Source organism: Oncorhynchus gorbuscha, linkage group LG10, assembly GCF_021184085.1.
Source record: "Oncorhynchus gorbuscha isolate QuinsamMale2020 ecotype Even-year linkage group LG10, OgorEven_v1.0, whole genome shotgun sequence".
Taxonomy (NCBI): Eukaryota; Metazoa; Chordata; class Actinopteri; order Salmoniformes; family Salmonidae; genus Oncorhynchus; species Oncorhynchus gorbuscha.
In genome coordinates, this window is record NC_060182.1 from 2,660,353 (window position 1) to 2,682,137 (window position 21,785).

The following is a 21,785-nucleotide window of genomic DNA, read 5'->3' on the forward strand; positions in this document are numbered from 1 at the left end:
AGACATCAGGTCTGTTATCCACATGGAACTAAAAGACATCAGGTCTATTATCCACATGGAACTAAAGAAATCAGGTCTGTTATCCACATGGAACTAAAAGACATCAGGTCTATTATCCACATGGAACTAAAGAAATCAGGTCTGTTATCCACATGGAACTAAAAGAAATCAGGTCTGTTATTCACATGGAACTAAAAGACATCAGGTCATTGTAGACGGTCAGGTCCATGTGTCCTTTATAAATATTTAAATAATTTTTAAAAGTAAATTGGATCCCATGTGTGGAGAAAAGTTAAAACACAAATAAATACATTAAATAGTCTGAGACATTTTCCAAATGGAAAAACTAAGAGATATTTTCCTGAACTTTCTGGACCAAAAAACACTGTCTAATCTCCTGCACTAAAAAAACACTAATCTCCTGCACTAAAAAACACTAATCTCCTGGACTAAAAAACACTGTCTAATCTCCTGCACTAAAAAAACACTGTAATCTCCTGGACTAAAAAACACTAATCTCCTGCACTAAAAAACACTAATCTCCTGGACTAAAAAACACTGTCTAATCTCCTGCACTAAAAAAACACTGTAATCTCCTGCACTAAAAAAACACTGTAATCTCCTGCACTAAAAAACACTAATCTCCTGCACTAAAAAAAAACACTAAAAAAAACACTAATCTCCTGCACTAAAAAACACTAATCTCCTGCACTAAAAAAACTGTCTAATCTCTTGCACTGAAAAACACTGTGCTATGGTAGCTAGTGGTACTGAGGTCTACCTTGCCGTCAGTGAGGACGTAGACATTCTGTCCAGACTGGTCCAGTAGTAGGTCAGCGTTGACTGGACTGTCCTGGTCCACCAATACACTCTGATACAACGTCCCTGTTGTGTCAGGCTGGAGAAATACCTGACCGGAGAAACAAGGACAATATTTACTGCTCAGCTCAGCGTCACAAATGCATGTACACAGTCATATCTCAATGGACTGGTGTTGGTGTGTATTGCAGCATTGGGCAGAGATGGAAGAGGAAGTGAGACATCCCACAGCTCAGCGTGTTCGGATGAAAATCTGTTTCCATTAGATGTAATCTAGAGGGGAAAGAAACGCACACCTATTTAGGTGAGGTGCTAGCCAGTGGAGTAGAACACTTAACATAAAGGAGAGCAGGGCCTCCTAGGTGGGAGGTCACGTTACCTAGCTCGAGTCGTCGGCTCACGTTACCTAGCTCGAGTCGTCGGCTCACGTTACCTAGCTCGAGTCGTCGGCTCACGTTACCTAGCTCGAGTCGTCGGCTCACGTTACCTAGCTCGAGTCGTCGGCTCACGTTACCGAGCTCGAGTCGTCGGCTCACGTTACCGAGCTCGAGTCGGCGGCTCACGTTGCCGCGCTCGAGTCGGCGGCTCACGTTACGAGCTCGAGTCGGCGGCTCACGTTGCCGAGCTCGAGTCGGCGGCTCACGTTGCCGAGCTCGAGTCGGCGGCTCACGTTGCCGAGCTCGAGTCGGCGGCTCACGTTGCCGAGCTCGAGTCGGCGGCTCACGTTGCCGAGCTCGAGTCGGCGGCTCACGTTGCCGAGCTCGAGTCGGCGGCTCACGTTGCCGAGCTCGAGTCACGTCGGCTCACGTTACAGAGCTCGAGTCGTCGGCTCACGTTACAGAGCTCGAGTCGGCTCACGTTACAGAGCTCGAGTCGGCTCACGTTACAGAGCTCGAGTCGGCTCACGTTACAGAGCTCGAGTCGGCTCACGTTACAGAGCTCGAGTCGGCTCACGTTACCGAACTCGAGTCGGCTCACGTTACCTAGCTCGAGTCGGCTCACGTTACCTAGCTCGAGTCGTCGGCTCACGTTACTTAGCTCGAGTCGTCGGCTCACGTTACCTAGCTAGAGTCGTCGGCTCACGTTACCTAGCTAGAGTCGTCGGCTCACGTTACCTAGCTAGAGTCGGCTCGTGTTTCCTCAATAAGTAGCTATCAGCAGAGTCAGTGCTAGTAAGAAAAGAGTTGTGCTATTAAACAAGATACTCTTTGAAGAAGTAGGTTTTCAGAAGTTTTCCGGACACTACAACTAAAGATGCTGTATGAATTAAGATCTCAGGCCCCTTTAACATTGAAAAAAAGAAAATAGCACGTTCCTGTCTACTTATGGGGGTGGCTCTCCCATAGACAACAATATGATAGCAGCTGGATCTGGTATACTTTGTTCATTGACTTTTATTGAAACAGAAGAAGAAAAAAAACGAGGGAGTTGGATGTCTCACTTCCTCTTCCATCTCTGACTAGAACACTTCATATTCTGTAATTCCGTACATTTGTAACAGTATATTCAAGGAGCTTGGCATGGAGATACACAGATCTCAGTAATGTAACAAATGTTTTCCTACTCCCCATGGCACTACTATCCTATGGGCCCCTGTAAAGAAACGTAGGGAATAGGTGCCATTTGGCACACAACCCTCCTCATAGTGCTGGCCCACAATGCACTGCACATGACATTCCCTCTGGGGCCAGTAACCAATCAGCAGTCAGAACATGTCCTACTGCGTTGCCTTCGGACATCACACACACACCTCCTGCGTTAGGAGAAGCTGGTGTAATTCGATCCCCTTCTGTTACCCCTTCCGCCCCGGGGTAAGACGCCTCCGCGCTAGATACAAACACAAACCACCGCGATGTGGACACGTGATCCACCCCTCCCATATTATCCCCCTCTTACCCAGGATGCACAGCTTGTGCCCAAAACACTGACAGACTGCTCTACACATGCCACAGGCACATCAATACAATCACTATTTACATACACATCAACATTAGGGAGACCTGGCTGGGAATATCTTGCAATGAAAACCACTAGGAAAGTTTTTCAGTTGGAATTACATGGGGGCTAGGGAAGGCCGGGCACCCCACCCCCACAACCAATCAGGCACCCCACAACCAATCAATCGGGCACCCCACCCCCACAACCAATCAATCGGGCACACCACCCCCACCCCCAATTTATAGACCAGTGTCCATTGGGCTGTGGCTGTGGCTGTGTGTGTGTGTGTGTGTGTGTGTGTGTGTGTGTGTGTGTGTGTGTGTGTGTGTGTGTGTGTGTGTGTGTGTGTGTGTGTGTGTGTGTGTGTGTGTGTGTGTGTGTGTGTGTGTGTGTGTGTGTGTGTGTGTGTGTGTGTGTGTCTCGTTAGTGTGTGTGTGTGTCGTTAGTGTGTGTGTGTCTCGTTAGTAATATATGCCATTTAGCAGACGCTTTTATCCAAAGCGACTTACAGTCATGTGTGCATACATTCTACGTATGGGTGGTCCCGGGGATCGAACCCACTACCCTGGCGTTACAAGCGCCATGCTCTACCAACTGAGCTACAGAAGGTTAGTGTGTGTGTGTGTGTGTGAAGGTATCTATCCTGAGGACGAGCAGGCAGCACTATGAATCGTGGGGATGAGCAGGCAGCACTATGAATCGTGGGGATGAGCAGGCAGCACTATGAATCGTGGGGATGAGCAGGATCTGGTTTCATTAATAATTCACATTAGCAACATGTTTTTCTGTGGAACTGCCTGTTGTTAATTAACTCTCTGTGGAACTGCCTGTTGGAACAGTGGTAGTGGTTAACACAGTACTAATGAAGAGTGTAGCTCAGTGGGGGCAGCCGGCCCCGGGTTCTAATGGAGATGGTAGGGGGGGGCAGCCGGCCCCGGTTTCTAATGGAGATGATAGGGGGTGGCAGCCGGCCCCGGTTTCTAATGGAGATGGTAGGGGTGGCAGCAGGCCACGGTTTCTAATGGAGATGGTAGGGGGTGGCAGCCGGCCCCGGTTTCTAATGGAGATGGTAGGGGGCAGCCGGCCCCGGGTTCTAATGGAGATGGTAGGGGGGGCAGCCGGCCCCGGGTTCTAATGGAGATGGTAGGGGGGGCAGCCGGCCCCGGGTTCTAATGGAGATGGTAGGGGGGCAGCCGGCCCGGTTTCTAATGGAGATGGTAGGGGGGGGCAGCCGGCCCCGGGTTCTAATGGAGATGGTAGGGGGGTGGCAGCCGGCCCCGGGTTCTAATGGAGATGGTAGGGGGGTGGCAGCCGGCCCCGGGTTCTAATGGAGATGGTAGGGGGGGCAGCCGGCCCCGGGTTCTAATGGAGATGGTAGGGGGGGCAGCCGGCCCGGGTTCTAATGGAGATGGTAGGGGGGCAGCCGGCCCCGGGTTCTAATGGAGATGGTAGGGGGGCAGCCGGCCCCGGGTTCTAATGGAGATGGTAGGGGGGGCAGCCGGCCCCGGGTTCTAATGGAGATGGTAGGGGGTGGCAGCCGGCCCCGGTTTCTAATGGAGATGGTAGGGGTGGCAGCCGCCCCGGTTTCTAATGGAGATGGTAGGGGGTGGCAGCCGCCCCGGGTTCTAATGGAGATGGTAGGGGGGGCAGCCGGCCCCGGGTTCTAATGGAGATGGTAGGGGGCAGCCGGCCCCGGTTTCTAATGGAGATGGTAGGGGGGGCAGCCGGCCCCGGTTTCTAATGGAGATGGTAGGGGGGGCAGCCGGCCCCGGTTTCTAATGGAGATGGTAGGGGGGGCAGCCGGCCCCGGTTTCTAATGGAGATGGTGGGGGGGGTGGGGGGGCAGCCGGCCCCGGTTTCTAATGGAGATGGTAGGGGGGCAGCCGGCCCCGGTTTCTAATGGAGATGGTAGGAGGGGGCAGCCGGCCCCGGTTTCTAATGGAGATGGTAGGGGGGGCAGCCGGCCCCGGTTTCTAATGGAGATGGTAGGGGGCAGCCGGCCCCGGTTTCTAATGGAGATGGTAGGGGGCAGCCGGCCCCGATTTCTAATGGAGATGGTAGGGGGGGCAGCCGGCCCCGATTTCTAATGGAGATGGTAGGGGGGGCAGCCGGCCCCGATTTCTAATGGAGATGGTAGGGGGTGGCAGCCGGCCCCGGTTTCTAATGGAGATGGTAGGGGGCAGCCGGCCCGGTTTCTAATGGAGATGGTAGGGGGCAGCCGGCCCCGATTTCTAATGGAGATGGTAGGGGGTGGCAGCCGGCCCCGGTTTCTAATGGAGATGGTAGGGGGCAGCCGGCCCCGGTTTCTAATGGAGATGGTAGGGGGGGACAGCCGGCCCCGATTTCTAATGGAGATGGTAGGGGGGCAGCCGGCCCCGGTTTCTAATGGAGATGGTAGGGGGGGGGCAGCCGGCCCCGGTTTCTAATGGAGATGGTAGGGGGAGGGGGGGCAGCCGGCCCCCGGTTTCTAATGGAGATGGTAGGGGGGGCAGCCGTCCCGGTTTCTAATGGAGATGGTAGGGGGACAGCCGGCCCCGGTTTCTAATGGAGATGGTAGGGGGGCAGCCGGCCCGGTTTCTAATGGAGATGGTAGGGGGGCAGCCGGCCCCGGTTTCTAATGGAGATGGTAGGGGGGGCAGCCGGCCCCGGTTTCTAATGGAGATGGTAGGGGGGCAGCCGGCCCCGGTTTCTAATGGAGATGGTAGGGGGGCAGCCGGCCCGGTTTCTAATGGAGATGAAAGTAGGGGGAGGCAGCCGGCCCGGTTTCTAATGGAGATGGTAGGGGGCAGCCGGCCCGGTTTCTAATGGAGATGGTAGGGGGGCAGCCGGCCCGGTTTCTAATGGAGATGGTAGGGGGCAGCCGGCCCGGTTTCTAATGGAGATGAAAGTAGGGGGGGCAGCCGGCCCCGGTTTCTAATGGAGATGGTAGGGGGGCAGCCGGCCCCGGTTTCTAATGGAGATGGTAGGGGGGGGCAGCCGGCCCGGTTTCTAATGGAGATGGTAGGGGGGGGTCAGCCGGCCCCGGTTTCTAATGGAGATGAAAGTAGGGGGGGCAGCCGGCCCCGGTTTCTAATGGAGATGGTAGGGGGGCAGCCGGCCCGGTTTCTAATGGAGATGGTAGGGGGGTCAGCCGGCCCCGGTTTCTAATGGAGATGAAAGTAGGGGGGGGCAGCCGGCCCCGATTTCTAATGGAGATGGTAGGGGGCAGCCGGCCCGGTTTCTAATGGAGCTGGTAGGGGGGCAGCCGGCCCGGGTTCTAATGGAGATGGTAGGGGGCAGCAGCCGCCCCGGTTTCTAATGGAGCTGGTAGGGGGCAGCCGGCCCCGGTTTCTAATGGAGATGGTAGGGGGGGCAGCCGGCCCCGGTTTCTAATGGAGATGGTAGGGGGCAGCCGGCCCCGGTTTCTAATGGAGATGAAAGTAGGGGGGGGCAGCCGGCCCCGGTTTCTAATGGAGATGAAAGTAGGGGGGCAGCCGGCCCCGGTTTCTAATGGAGATGAAAGTAGGGGGGGGCAGCCGGCCCCGGTTTCTAATGGAGATTAAAGTAGGGGGGGGCAGCCGGCCCCGGTTTCTAATGGAGATGAAAGTAGGGGGGGCAGCCGGCCCCGGTTTCTAATGGAGATGGTAGGGGTGGGCAGCCGGCCCCGGTTTCTAATGGAGATGGTAGGGGTGGGGCAGCCGGCCCGGTTTCTAATGGAGATGGTAGGGGGGTCAGCCGGCCCCGGTTTCTAATGGAGATGGTAGGGGGGCAGCCGGCCCCAGTTTCTAATGGAGATGGTAGGGGGCAGCCGGCCCCGGTTTCTAATGGAGATGAAAGTAGGGGGGCAGCCGGCCCCGGTTTCTAATGGAGATGGTAGGGGGGGCATCCGGCCCGGTTTCTAATGGAGATGGTAGGGGGGCAGCCGGCCCGGTTTCTAATGGAGATGAAAGTAGGGGGGACAGCCGGCCCCGGTTTCTAATGGAGATGAAAGTAGGGGGCAGCCGGCCCCAGTTTCTAATGGAGATGGTAGGGGGCAGCCGGCCCCGGTTTCTAATGGAGATGGTAGGGGGGTCAGCCGGCCCCGGTTTCTAATGGAGATGGTAGGGGGGGTCAGCCGGCCCCGGTTTCTAATGGAGATGAAAGTAGGGGGGGGAAGCCAGCCCCGGTTTCTAATGGAGATGAAAGTAGGGGGGCAGCCGGCCCGGTTTCTAATGAAAGTAGGGGGCAGCCGGCCCCGGTTTCTAATGGAAATGAAAGTAGGGGGGGCAGCCGGCCCCGGTTTCTAATGGAGATGAAAGTAGGGGGGCAGCCGGCCCCGGTTTCTAATGGAGCTGGTAGGGGGTGGCAGCCGGCCCCGGTTTCTAATGGAGATGGTAGGGGGCAGCCGGCCCCGGTTTCTAATGGAGATGGTAGGGGGCAGCCGGCCCCGGTTTCTAATGGAGATGGTAGGGGGACAGCCGGCCCCGGTTTCTAATGGAGATGGTAGGGGGGGGTCAGCCGGCCCCGGTTTCTAATGGAGATGGTAGGGGGGGCAGCCGGCCCCGGTTTCTAATGGAGATGGTAGGGGGCAGCCGGTCCCGGTTTCTAATGGAGATGGTAGGGGGCAGCCGGCCCCGGTTTCTAATGGAGATGGTAGGGGGGGAAATCTTTCCTGCCAATGGAGATGTTCCAGCCGCGGTTTCTAATGGAGATGGACTCTACAACCCCGGCCCCCACATGGAGATACACTGGCTGCAGCTGCTCCGGTTTCTAATGGAGATGAAAGTTATTACCTGGTTTCTAATGGAGATAAATGGGGGCACCTCCCTGTTCTATGGAGATGTTATTACCTGGTACGGTTTCTAATGGAGATGTTATGGGGGGTACTCCCTGTTTCTAATGGAGATGGTAGGGGTATATAACCATGTTATTACCTGGTTTCTAATGGAGATGGTAGGGGGTTAGCCTGGTACTTCCGGTTTGTATGGAGATGTTAGGGGGTTACCTGGTACTTTCTAATGGAGATGTTATTAGGGGGCACTTCCAGTTTCTAATGGAGATGTTATTACCTGGCCCCCGGTTTCTAATGGAGATGAAATTAGGGGGGTACTTCCCGGTTTCTAATGGAGATGGTACCTGGCATCCTCCCGGTTTCTAATGGAGATGGTAGGGGGGCAGCCGGCCCGGTTTCTAATGGAGATGAAAGTAGGGGGGACAGCCCGGTTTCTAATGGAGATGAAAGTAGGGGGGCACTTCCAGTTTCTAATGGAGATGGTAGGGGGCAGCCTGGTACGGTTTCTAATGGAGATGGTACTTCCTGTGTATCATGCCTGGTACTTCCGGTTTCTAATGGAGATGTTATTACCTGGTTTCTAATGGAGATGAAAGTAGGGGGGAAGCCATCATTTCTAATGGAGATGAAAGTAGGGGGGCAAGTCCCTTTCTATTTGAGTAGGGGGGCAGCCGGTTTTTCTAACTCTGGAGATGAAAGTAGGGGGGGCAGCCAGTCGGTTTCTAATGGAGATGAAAGTAGGGGGGCACAGTCCCGGTTTCTAATGGAGCTGGTATTTAGGGGGTGGCAGCCGGCCGGTTTCTAATGGAGATGGTAGGGGGCCCAATCCCCGGTTTCTAATGGAGATGGTAGGGGGGGCAATCTGCCGGTTTCTAATGGAGATGGTAGGGGGGACAGCCTGCCGGTTTCTAATGGAGATGGTAGGGGGCCCAATCCGCCGGTTTCTAATGGAGATGGTAGGGGGGGGCAGCCGGCCCCGGTTTCTAATGGAGATGAAAGTAGGGGTGGGAAATCTTTCCTGCCAAGGGCTGTTCCACACGCCTTTTATCCAAAACATTGGACTCTACAACCCCGCCCCCCACACACATACACTGCTGCTGTAGCTGCTCCAAATACACTGTATATAGCCATGTTATTACCTGGTACTTCCTGTATATAACCATGTTATTACCTCCCTGTATATAGCCATGTTATTACCTGGTACTTCCTGTATATAGCCATGTTATGACCTGGTACTCCCTGTATATAACCATGTTATTACCTGGTACTCCCTGTATATAACCATGTTATTACCTGGTACTTCTTGTGTATAGTCATGTTATTACCTGGTACTTCCTGTGTATAGCCATGTTATTACCTGGTACTTCCTGTGTATAGCCATGTTATTACCTGGTACTTCCTGTGTATAGCCATGTTATTACCTGGTACTTCCTGTGTATAGCCATGTTATTACCTGGTACTTCCTGTGTATAGCCATGTTATTACCTGGTACTTCCTGTATATAACCATGTTATTGCCTGGTACTTCCTGTATATAACCATGTTATTACCTGGTACTTCTTGTGTATAGTCATGTTATTACCTGGTACTTCCTGTGTATAGCCATGTTATTACCTGGTACTTCCTGTGTATAGCCATGTTATTACCTGGTACTTCCTGTGTATAGCCATGTTATTACCTGGTACTTCCTGTGTATAGCCATGTTATTACCTGGTACTTCCTGTGTATAGCCATGTTATTACCTGGTACCCTGTATATAACATTTTATTACCTGGTACCACCTGTACTATAGTCATGTTATTACCTGGTATTCAGTAATGCCATGTTATTACCTGGTACTTCCTGTGTATAGCCATGTTATTACCTGGTACTTTGTGTATAGCCATGTTATTACCTGGTACTTCCTGTGTATAGCCATGTTATTACCTGGTACTTCCTGTGTATAGCCATGTTATTACCTGGTACTCCCTGTATATAACCATGTTATTACCTGGTACTTCCTGTATATAGCCATGTTATTACCTGGTACTTCCTGTGTATAGCCATGTTATTACCTGGTACTTCCTGTATATAACATGTTATTACTACTCATCATTATTATTATTCACTGTGTCAAGTCACTTTCTATTTGATCTGTTTTATATTTATACTCTGTAATGTTGGAAAGGGATAGTCAGTCACTAAGTCTACACCTTCATTTGTAGGCTACAGTCATAGTGTTATGTAGCTGAAAGTATTTATCAGGGGTGCCCAATCCGCCTGTTGACAGTCTATATCAGGGGTGCCCAATCCGCCTGTTGACAGTCTACATCAGGGGTGCCCAATCTGCCTGTCGACAGTCTACATCAGGGGTGCCCAATCTGCCTGTTGACAGTCTACATCTGGGGTGCCCAATCCGCCTGTTGACAGTCTAAATCTGGGGTGCCCAAGGGTTGCCCAACGTGAAAACATTATTTTCTTTCAAAATTGATTGAAAATGAAATACAGAAATATCTCATTTACATAAGTATTCACACCCCTGAGTCAATACATGTTAGAATCATCTTTTGGCCGCAATTACAGCTGTGAGACCGTCTGGGTAACTCAGAGCTTCGCACACCTGGACTGTACAATATTTGCACATTATTCTTTAAAATACAATTATTCTAGCCCTGTCAAGTTGGTTGTTGATCATTGCCAGACCGCCATGTCAGGTCTTTGCTATATATTTTCAAGTAGAATTAAGTCAAAACTGTAACTAGGCCACTTGGTAAGCAACTTCAGTGTATATTTGGCCTTGTGTTTTAGGTTATTGTCCTGCTGAAAGGTGCATTTTTCTCCAAGTGTCTGTTGTAAAGCAGAGAATCAGGTTTTCCTCTAGGATTTTGCCTGTGCTTAGCTCTATTCCGTTTCTATTTACCCTAAAAAAAAACTCCCTAGTCCTTGGCGATGACAAAATCAAATCAAATTTATTTATATAGCCCTTCGTACATCAGCTGATATCTCAAAGTGCTGTACAGAAACACAGCCTAAAACCCCAAACAGCAAGCAATGCAGGTGTAGAAGCATGGTGGCTAGGAAAAACTCCCTAGGAAGGCCAAAACATAGGAAGAAACCTAGAGAGGAACCAGGCTGTGTGGGGTGGTCAGTCCTCTTCTGGCTGTGCCGGGTGGAGATGACAAGCATATACCCATAACATGATGCAGCCACCACCATGACTGATAATATGAAGAGTGATATTCAGTAATGTGTTGTATTGGATTTGCCCCATAAAGAACAAAGTTAATATTTATTTGCCCTTTTACTTTAGTGTTTAGGAGTATTTATATTCTGTACAGGTTTACTTCGTTTCACAGAGTATGGATTAACGATGATGTTGATCCATTTTCTCTCATCACAGACGTTCAACTAACTCGTCACCATTAGGTATCTGTAGCCTGTATCTTTGTAGTGACTGGTTGTATTGATACACCATCTACAGTGTAATTAATAACTCCACCATGATCAATGTTTTTATATTTCAAATTCAGGCTGTAACAACAACATGTGGAAAAAGTCAAAGGGTGTAAATACTTTCTGAAGGCTCTGTAAATACACTAGACATAATATCTTATGGAGAACGTGTGACGAGAACGGAGAATGTGTAATGGAGAACGTGTAACGGAGAACGGGTGAAGGAGAATGTGTAATGCTCACTCTGTAGCTCAGTTGGTAGAGCATGGCGCTTGCAACGCCAGGGTAGTGGGTTCGATCCCCGGGACCACCCATACGTAGAATGTATGCACACATGACTGTAAGTCGCTTTGGATAAAAGCGTCTGCTAAATGGCATATATTATTATTATTATTATTTATATTATTAATGGAGAACGGGTGACGGAGAACGGGTGACGGAGAACGGGTGACGGAGAACGGGTGACGGAGAACGTGTGACGGAGAACGTGACATAAGCTTTAAAAAAAGCACCCGACAGCCGCTGGCTGCTGATAAGCTTTCTCGACTTGGACATAATGTTTTTGCCAACGACTTGGACATAATGTTTTTGCCAACACCTTTAACCAACTAAACAGCTGCTCTTAGTGAAAACGTGGTTCCGACTAATAGGCTACGTTGAAGTGTAAACTCTATCATCCAATTAGAATGTGGGGAGGTCAACATAATTTAAAACCTAATCTATTCATTTTAAAATGTTGATAACTTCGCCTTGCCTAAAATACATTCCTAACATATGATGGTAGTCCCTGGGCTGGAAAAGGATGAAGATCCCTGGGCTGGAAAAGGATGAAGATCCCTGAGCTGGAAAAGGATGAAGATCCCTGAGCTGGAAAAGGATGAAGATCCCTGAGCTGGAAAAGGATGAAGATCCCTGAGCTGGAAAAGGATGAAGATCCCTGAGCTAGAAAAGGATGAAGATCCCTGAGCTGGAAAAGGATGAAGATCCCTGAGCTGGAAAAGGATGAAGATCCTGAGCTGGAAAAGGATCTGAGCTGGAAAAGGATGAAGATCCCTGAGCTGGAAAAGGATGAAGATCCCAAGAAAGGATGAGCTGGAAAAGGATGAAGATCCCTGAGCTGGAAAAGGATGAAGATCCCTGATCAAGAAAAGGATGAAGGTCCCTGATCTAGAAAAGGATGAAGATCCCTGAGCTGGAAAAGGATGAAGCTCCCTGAGCTAGAAAGGATGAAGATCCCTGATCAAGAAAAGGATGAAGATTCCTGAGCTAGAAAAGGATGAAGATCCCTGATATAAAGTATCATGTGCAGCAATGGAGGCTCCACACAGGAGGAAGGGGAGGACCAGCCTCAGTGAATTTCATAAATATAAAAATTGTGAAACATTTAAAGTTATCCTTTTTATATAAAACTATACTAAATAGAATTTATTTTAAAAAACACTGTTTTGCAAAGAAGGTCTACAGTAGCCTCAACAGCACTCTGTAGGGTAGCACCACGGTGTAGCCAGAGGACAGCTAGCTTCCGTCCTCCTCTGGGTACATTGATTTCAATACAAAACTTAGGAGGCTCATGGTTCTCACCCCCTTCCATAGACTTACACAGTAATTATGACAACTTCCGGAGGACGTCCTCCAACCTATCAGAGCTCTTGCAGCATGAACTGATATGTTGTCCACCCAATCAAAGGATCAGAGAATAATTCTGGTACTGAAAGCATAAGCTACAGCTAGCTAGCACTGCAGTGTAGAAAATGTGGTGGGTAGTTGACTCAGAGAGAGAGACGATAGTTTTTAAATTAATATATTCCAAAATGAAGGAGAAGCAGAGAAATAGAGAGTCATTTTTTTCAGTTTCACTTGTTTTAGCTAGCAAACACAGCTAGCTAGTTTAGCGCACTGAAACACCCTGCCACAGCCATCCATTCTTGTCCCCCAGCAATGCGATGGTGTGTGTGCCTCTGTGTGTGTGTGTGTGTGTGTGTCCATGCGTATATACCTTGTGCAGCCATCCGTTCTTGTCCCCGAGCAGAGCGATAGTGTGGCCGGCCTCGGTAGTGGTGGTGACCGCGGTGAGTAGAGTGTCCCTGGTCAGAGAGGGGGTGGCTGACAGGGGGACCGCAGAGGCGATGGGGCTGGGGGTGTGTTCCCCTCCACACGGGTACTTCTTTAACGAATCCTAAAGAAAAGAAGAGTCAGAGGTGATTGGTTGATTAAAATACAAAATACATATAAAAGCGATCCGGAAAAAGACAACATTATGACATCACTGTATTCTGTATCAGAAAGACAACATTATGACATCACTGTATTCTGTATCAGAAAGACAACATTATGACATCACTGTATTCTGTATCAGAAAGACAACATTATGACATCACTGTATTCTGTATCAGAAAGACAACATTATGACATCACTGTATTCTGTCATGACTCTCCTGGTCGAGGATCAAAGGCCTCAGATCAGCTTAGTAAATAGCTCACAACAACCTCACCCTCTTACCCACAGAAGGAGAGGAGGGGGTGGGCCGGTTTTGACACCTTAACACTCGGTCGTAAATTAAAGCAGGAGGGGGAATCTCTCCCTTTGCTCCTCAGTATTGGGAAAGGAATGTCTTTGTTACAGAGACAAACTATAACACCCAAAGAGAGAACTTTCAAACAATATTTTTAAGATATTAATGTTAAGAACGGTCTGTGGAGATCTGAAGAATAAATCAGGACATATTGTTTGTTATTTTGTGACGTTATTGAGAGGAGGGAAACACATTCAAATCAAATGTTATTTGTCAAATGCTCCAAACACCTTACAGTGAAATGCTTACTTACAAGCCCCTTAACCGACAATACCTAAAAAGTCTGGGTAGCCATTTGACTGGGAGATGGATTCACCTTTCAGCAGGAAAATAACCTAAAACAAATATACAATGGTGTTGTTTACCAAGACAACATTGAATGTTCATGAGAAGCCTAGTTACAGTTTTGACTTAAATCAGCTTGAAAATCTATGACAACTTGAAAATGGGTGTCTCGCGACGATCAACAACCGATGTGACAGAGCTTGAAGAATGTTTGAAAGAATAATGTACAAATCTTAGGCGTGCAAAGCTCATAAGAGACTTACCCAGAAAGACTCACAGCTGGAGTCGCTGCCAAAGGTGATGTATTGACTCAGGAGTGCCAACAAGCGCATTGCGAACGTGTTTTGTACAGTTTCTGACCTAAACTATATACAAGTAACTAAAAAAAAATGCTAATCACGGTTTGATGTACGAACAAAACAAATATTAGCCAGCAAGGCTCTTGATCCATTAGGGGATTATCTACTGTAACCAAACACATTTTAGGGGTGGAACTACTAAACAACTGAAGTAGTAAAAAGTTTAAAGTAATCACTCATCTGACCATCTGCATAACGCTATCAACTGACCATCTGCATAACGCTATCAACTGGCCATCTGCATAACGCTATCAACTGGCCATCTGCATAACGCTATCAACTGACCATCTGCATAACGCTATCAACTGACCATCTGCATAACGCTATCAACTGGCCATCTGCATAACGCTATCAACTGACACGATCAATCAACTGACCATCTGCATAACGCTATCAACTGACCATCTGCATAACGCTATCAACTGGCCATCTGCATAACGCTATCAACTGCCATCAATCAACTGACCATCTGCATAACGCTATCAACTGGCCATCTGCATAACGCTATCAACTGGCCATCTGCATAACGCTATCAACTGACCATCTGCATAACGCTATCAACTGACCATCTGCATAACGCTATCAACTGACCATCTGCATAACGCTATCAACTGACCATCTGCATAACGCTATCAACTGACCATCTGCATAACGCTATCAACTGGCCATCTGCATAACGCTATCAACTGGCCATCTGCATAACGCTATCAACGGACCATCTGCATAACGCTATCAACGGACCATCTGCATAACGCTATCAACGGACCATCTGCATAACGCTATCAACGGACCATCTGCATAACGCTATCAACGGACCATCTGCATAACGCTATCAACGGACCATCTGCATAACGCTATCAACTGACCATCTGCATAACGCTATCAACTGACCATCTGCATAACGCTATCAACTGGCCATCTGCATAACGCTATCAACTGACCATCTGCATAACGCTATCAACGGACCATCTGCATAACACTATCAACGGACCATCTGCATAACGCTATCAACTGACCATCTGCATAACGCTATCAACTGACCATCTGCATAACGCTATCAACTGGCCATCTGCATAACGCTATCAACTGACCATCTGCATAACGCTATCTACTGACACGATCAATCAACTGACCATCTGCATAACGCTATCAACTGACCATCTGCATAACGCTATCTACTGACACGATCAATCAACTGACCATCTGCATAACCTTTATTTATGTTCAGTCATGATGGGTACAAATCAAAATCAAATCAAATCCAATTTTATTTGTCGGGTACACATCACTATATCACTATACACATCACTATACACTACACATCACTATACACTACACACACTATACACACTAATACACATCACTAAACACATCACTATACACTATACACATCACTAAACATCACATCACTATACACTACACATCACTATACACTATACACATCACTATACACACATCACTATACACTATACACATCACTATACACTATCACTATACACATCACTATCACTATACACACTATACACATCACTACACATCACTATACACATCACTATACACTATACACATCACTATACACATCACTATACACTATACACATCACTATACACTATACACTATACACTAAACACATCACTATACACTATATCACTACACTATCACTCATACATACACATCACTATACACTATACACATCACTATACACTATATCACATCACTATACACTATACACATCACTATACACTATACACATCACTATACACTATACACATCACTATACACTATACACATCACTAAACACATCACTATACACTATACACATCACTATACACATCACTATACACATCACTATACACACACTATACACTATACATACACATCACTATACACATCACTATACACATCACTATACACATCACTATACACATCACTATACACATCACTACACATCACTATACACATCACTATACACATACACTATACACATCATACACATCACTATACACTATACACATCACTATACACATCACTACATCACTATACATACACATCACTATACACATCACTATACACATCACTATACACATCACTATCACTATACACACATCACTATACACTATACACATCACTATACACATCACTATACATCACTAAACACATCACTATACACTACACATCACTATACACATCACTATACACATCACTATACACTACACATCACTATACACATCACATCACTATACACATCACATACACATCACTATACACATACACATCACTATATACACTACACATCACTATACACATCACTATACACATCACTATACACATCACTATACACTATACACATCACTATACATATCACATCACTATACACATCACTATACACTATACACATCACTATATACATCACTATACACTATACACATCACTATACACATCACTATACACTATACACACACTATACACTTATCACTTATCACTAGCGACTTACAAATTGGTGCATTCACCTATTATGACATCCAGTGGGACAGTCACTATAACAATAGTGCATCTAAAACTTAGGGGTGGGGTGACAGGGATTACTATAACCTATACACATCACTAGGTATTCCTTAAATCAGGTGGGGTTTCAGGTGTCTCCGGAAGGTGGTGATTGACTCCGCTGTCCTGGCGTCGTGAGGAGTTTGTTCCACCATTGGGGGGCCAGGGCAGCGAACAGTTTTGACTGGGCTGAGCGGGTATCCTCTAGGGACATCACTATACACATCACTTGTTTGGGTGTAGGGCCTGATATCACTGGTTCCCCTCACACTGGTAGGGAGCAGGCCAGAGGTGGATACACATCCTTGTTTGGGTATAGGGCCTGATCAGAGCCTGGAGGTACTGAGGTCACTATACACATCACTATACACATCACCCATCACAGCTCCATCACTAGGCAAGCACCATGGTCTTGTAGCGGATCACATACACATCACTTCAACTGGAAGCCAGTGGAGAGAACGGAGGAGCGGGGTGACGTGAGAGAACTTGGGAAGGTTGAACACCAGACTATACACGGCGTTCTGGATGAGTTGAAGGGGTTTAATGGCACAGGCAGGGAGCCCAGCACTAACACACATCACTATACACATAATACACATCACATACACTATACACATCACTATAACATCACTAAACACATCACTATACACTATACACATCACTATACACTATACACATCACTATACCATGACAGTACACTGGATTAGGACACTATACACATCACTATACACTATACACATGATACACTATACACATCACTATACACTATACGGATGTTACACTAGAGCATGAACCTATACACATCACTATACACGCCTTGATGTTCAGTTGACATCACTATACAGGGTGTTGTACACATCAGGATCACATCCAAGGTTCTTGGCGCTCTACACATCACTAGGACACAATGGAGTTATACACTACACATCACTATACACTACACATCACATACACACACATCACTACATACACATCACTATACACATCACTATACACATCATCACTATACACATCACTATACACATCACTATACACTATACACATCACTATACACATCACTATACACATCACTATACACATCACTATACACTATACACATCACTATACACTATACACATCACTATATACTATACACATCACTATACACTATACACATCACTATACACTATACACATCACTATATACTATACACATCACTATATACTATACACATCACTATACACATCACTATACACATCACTATACACTATACACATCACTATACACTATACACATCACTATACACTATACACATCACTATACACTATACACATCACTATATACTATACACATCACTATATACTATACACATCACTAAACACATCACTATACACTATACACATCACTATATACTATACACATCACTAAACACATCACTATACACATCACTATATACTATACACATCACTATACACATCACTATACACATCACTATACACTACACATCACTATACACTATACACATCACTATACACATCACTATACACATCACTATACACTATACACATCTCTATACACTATACACATCACTATATACTATACACATCACTATACACTACACACATCACTAAACACATCACTATACACATCACTATACACTATACACATCACTATACACATCACTATACACATCACTATACACATCACTATACACATCACTATACACTATACACATCACTATACACTATACACATCACTATACACTATACACATCACTATATACTATACACATCACTAAACACATCACTATACACATCACTATATACTATACACATCACTATACACTATACACATCACTAAACACATCACTATATACTATACACATCACTATACACTATACACATCACTATACACTATACACATCACTATATACTATACACATCACTATATACTATACACATCACTATACACTATACACATCACTATATACTATACACATCACTAAACACATCTCTACAGCGCTGTTGGCTGATCGTCATTGACCTTGCGTAGGCTTAAACACTTGGCCTACACACTGAGCTGCTGTGTGTGTGTGTGTGTGTGTGTGTGTGTGTGTGTGTGTGTCTAGTTACCTCGGGCAGGCGTAGACACTTGGCCTACACACTGAGCTGCTGTGTGTGTGTGTGTGTGTGTGTGTGTGTGTGTGTGTGTGTGTGTGTGTGTGTGTCTCTAGTTACCTTGGGCAGGCGTAGACACTTGGCCTACACATTAGCCTAGGCCTACACACTGAGCTGCTGTGTGTGTGTGTGTGTGTGTGTGTGTGTGTGTGTGTGTGTGTGTGTGTCTAGTTACCTCGGGCAGGCGTAGACACTTGGCCTACACACTGAGCTGCTGTGTGTGTGTGTGTGTGTGTGTGTGTGTGTGTGTGTGTGTGTGTGTGTGTGTGTGTGTGTGTGTGTGTGTGTGTGTGTGTGTGTGTGTGTGTGTGTGTGTGTGTGTGTGTGTGTGTGTGTGTGTGTGTGTGTAGTTACCTTGGGCAGGCGTAGACACCTGGACGACACCTCATACTCTATGTATGCCTCCTCCTGTCCCGTCCTTCCTCTTCCTCCCTCTGTATAACACAGCTCCTGGGCCCTCTGCAGCGACGCATCCAGCTCTGACATCCCATAAACGCACAGCGCCGAGCGACCCGTCGCCGTGGGCGTCGACGCCTGCCCCGCCGCCGTGGCAATGAACAGCGCCGGTCGCCCCTGGTGTTTGGCGAGGGTAGCCCCCTGGGCGAGGTTATAACCCCCGGAACATTCCAACGGAACCTCAACGTAGGAGTAGAAGCTCCGGTCCCCGGCGCAGAGACGAGAAACGTAGGTCCGGTACTCCTTCCGGTTCCACATATCCCTCCGCGAGAACAGGAAGTAGACATGGTCGCCATGATGATGCGCGGAGATGAAGTAGTTGTTGTACTCAGAGTAGCTCCCGACAACCAGCTTCCCTAGTTCCTCGTCTTGAGAGAAGGCCTGGCGGGCGGGGGAGAAGCTGGGGGCCAAACGGCGAGTTGTGATTGGTGGGATGTCGCTGGGGCCTTTACTGGTGTAGCCACGCCCCACCAGCATAAGCCCCACACCCTTTTGGTTCAAGACCACACCCACGGTGGAGACGCGGGGGTCGTTGGCGGCGACGTACTGCGTGTCCACCGGGTTGGAGGATTGGTACAGTACCTCGGACACATTATCCAGACTCCTCTTCTCACAGATACCCTGGAACAGGGTTCCACACACGATCAGGCTCCTCGCCCCGACCTCTGACCCTGCTGAGGCCTCCTCTAGCAGAAGGATCTTATTAGCGTTGGGGGTCAGGTGTGCGGTACTGCAGTCCTTGGGGACGATGGGGGGCAAGCACTCGGCACTGTCCAGTTTGGGGCCAGTCTGACTGGAGGAGAGCACCTAGGATAAGTTTAAGGTAACATTAGAGAATAGAAGACTATAAAATACTGTGTTCCAAATGGCTCCTATTCCCTTTAAAGTGCACTAATTTTGACCAGGGCACATAGGGAACACTATATAGGGGATAGGGGACACTATATAGGGGACACTATATAAGGGAGAGGGGAAACTATATAAGGGAGAGGGAACACTATATAGGGGACACTATATAAGGGAGAGGGGACACTATATAAGGGAGAGGGGACACTATATAGGGGATAGGGAACATTATATAGGGAACACTATATAGGGGATAGGGAACACTATATAGGGGATAGGGGACACTATATAGGGGACACTATATAAGGGAGAGGGGACACTATATAAGGGAGAGGGAACACTATATAGGGGACACTATATAAGGGAGAGGGGACACTATATAGGGGATAGGGAACATTCTATAGGGGATAGGGAACATTCTATAGGGGATAGGGAACATTCTATAGGGGATAGGGAACATTCTATAGGGGATAGGGAACATTCTATAGGGGATAGGGAACATTCTATAGGGGATAGGGAACATTCTATAGGGGATAGGGAACATTCTATAGGGGATAGGGAACATTATATAGGGGACACTATATAGGGGACACTATATAGGGGACACTATATAAGGGATAGGGAACACTATATAGGGGATAGGGAACACTATATAGGGGATAGGGAACACTATATAGGGGATAGGGAACACTATATAGGGGATAGGGAACACTATATAGGGGATAGGGAACACTATATAGGGGATAGGGAACACTATATAGGGGATAGGGAACACTATATAGGGGATAGGGAACACTATATAGGGGATAGGGAACACTATATAGGGGATAGGGAACACTATATAGGGGATAGGGAACACTATATAGGGGATAGGGAACACTATATAGGGGATAGGGAACACTATATAGGGGATAGGGAACACTATATAGGGGATAGGGAACACTGTATAGGGGATAGGGAACACTATATAGGGAACACTATATAGGGAACACTATATAGGGAACACTATATAGGGAACACTATATAGGGAACACTAGATAGGGAACACTATATAGGGGATAGGGAACACTATATAGGGGATAGGGAACACTATATAGGGGATAGGGAACACTATATAGGGGATAGGGAACACTATATAGGGGATAGGGAACACTATATAGGGGATAGGGAACACTATATAGGGGATAGGGAACACTATATAGGGGATAGGGAACACTATATAGGGGATAGGGAACACTATATAGGGGATAGGGAACACTATATAGGGGATAGGGAACACTATATATAGGGGATAGGGAACACTATATAGGGGATAGGGGACACTATATAGGGGATAGGGAACACTATATAGGGGACACTATATAAGGGAGAGGGGACACTATATAGGGGATAGGGAACACTATATAGGGCATAGGGGATACTATATAGGGGACACTATATAGGGGATAGGGAACACTATATAGGGGATAGGGAACACTATATAGGGGACACTATATAGGGGATAGGGAACACTATATAGGGGATAGGGGATACTATATAGGGGATAGGGGATACTATATAGGGGATAGGGGATACTATATAGGGGATAGGGGACACTATATAGGGGACACTATATAGGGGATAGG

The 21,785-nt window shown here is 47.3% G+C and overlaps 1 protein-coding gene across 1 annotated transcript in view; it reads right to left on the minus strand.

Annotated features, from left to right (window-relative positions):
- LOC124045389 (plexin-B3-like) overlaps window positions 1–21,785 on the minus strand; it is a 623,492-nt gene that overhangs the window by 596,113 nt on the left and 5,594 nt on the right. Inside the window, exons 2-4 of the mRNA XM_046364685.1 lie at window positions 19,213–20,121; window positions 12,935–13,114; window positions 782–910 (exon numbers count right to left, since the gene is read on the minus strand). Coding sequence (XP_046220641.1) covers window positions 782–910; window positions 12,935–13,114; window positions 19,213–20,121 — 1,218 coding nt within the window. The remainder of the gene's footprint in view (window positions 1–781; window positions 911–12,934; window positions 13,115–19,212; window positions 20,122–21,785) is intronic.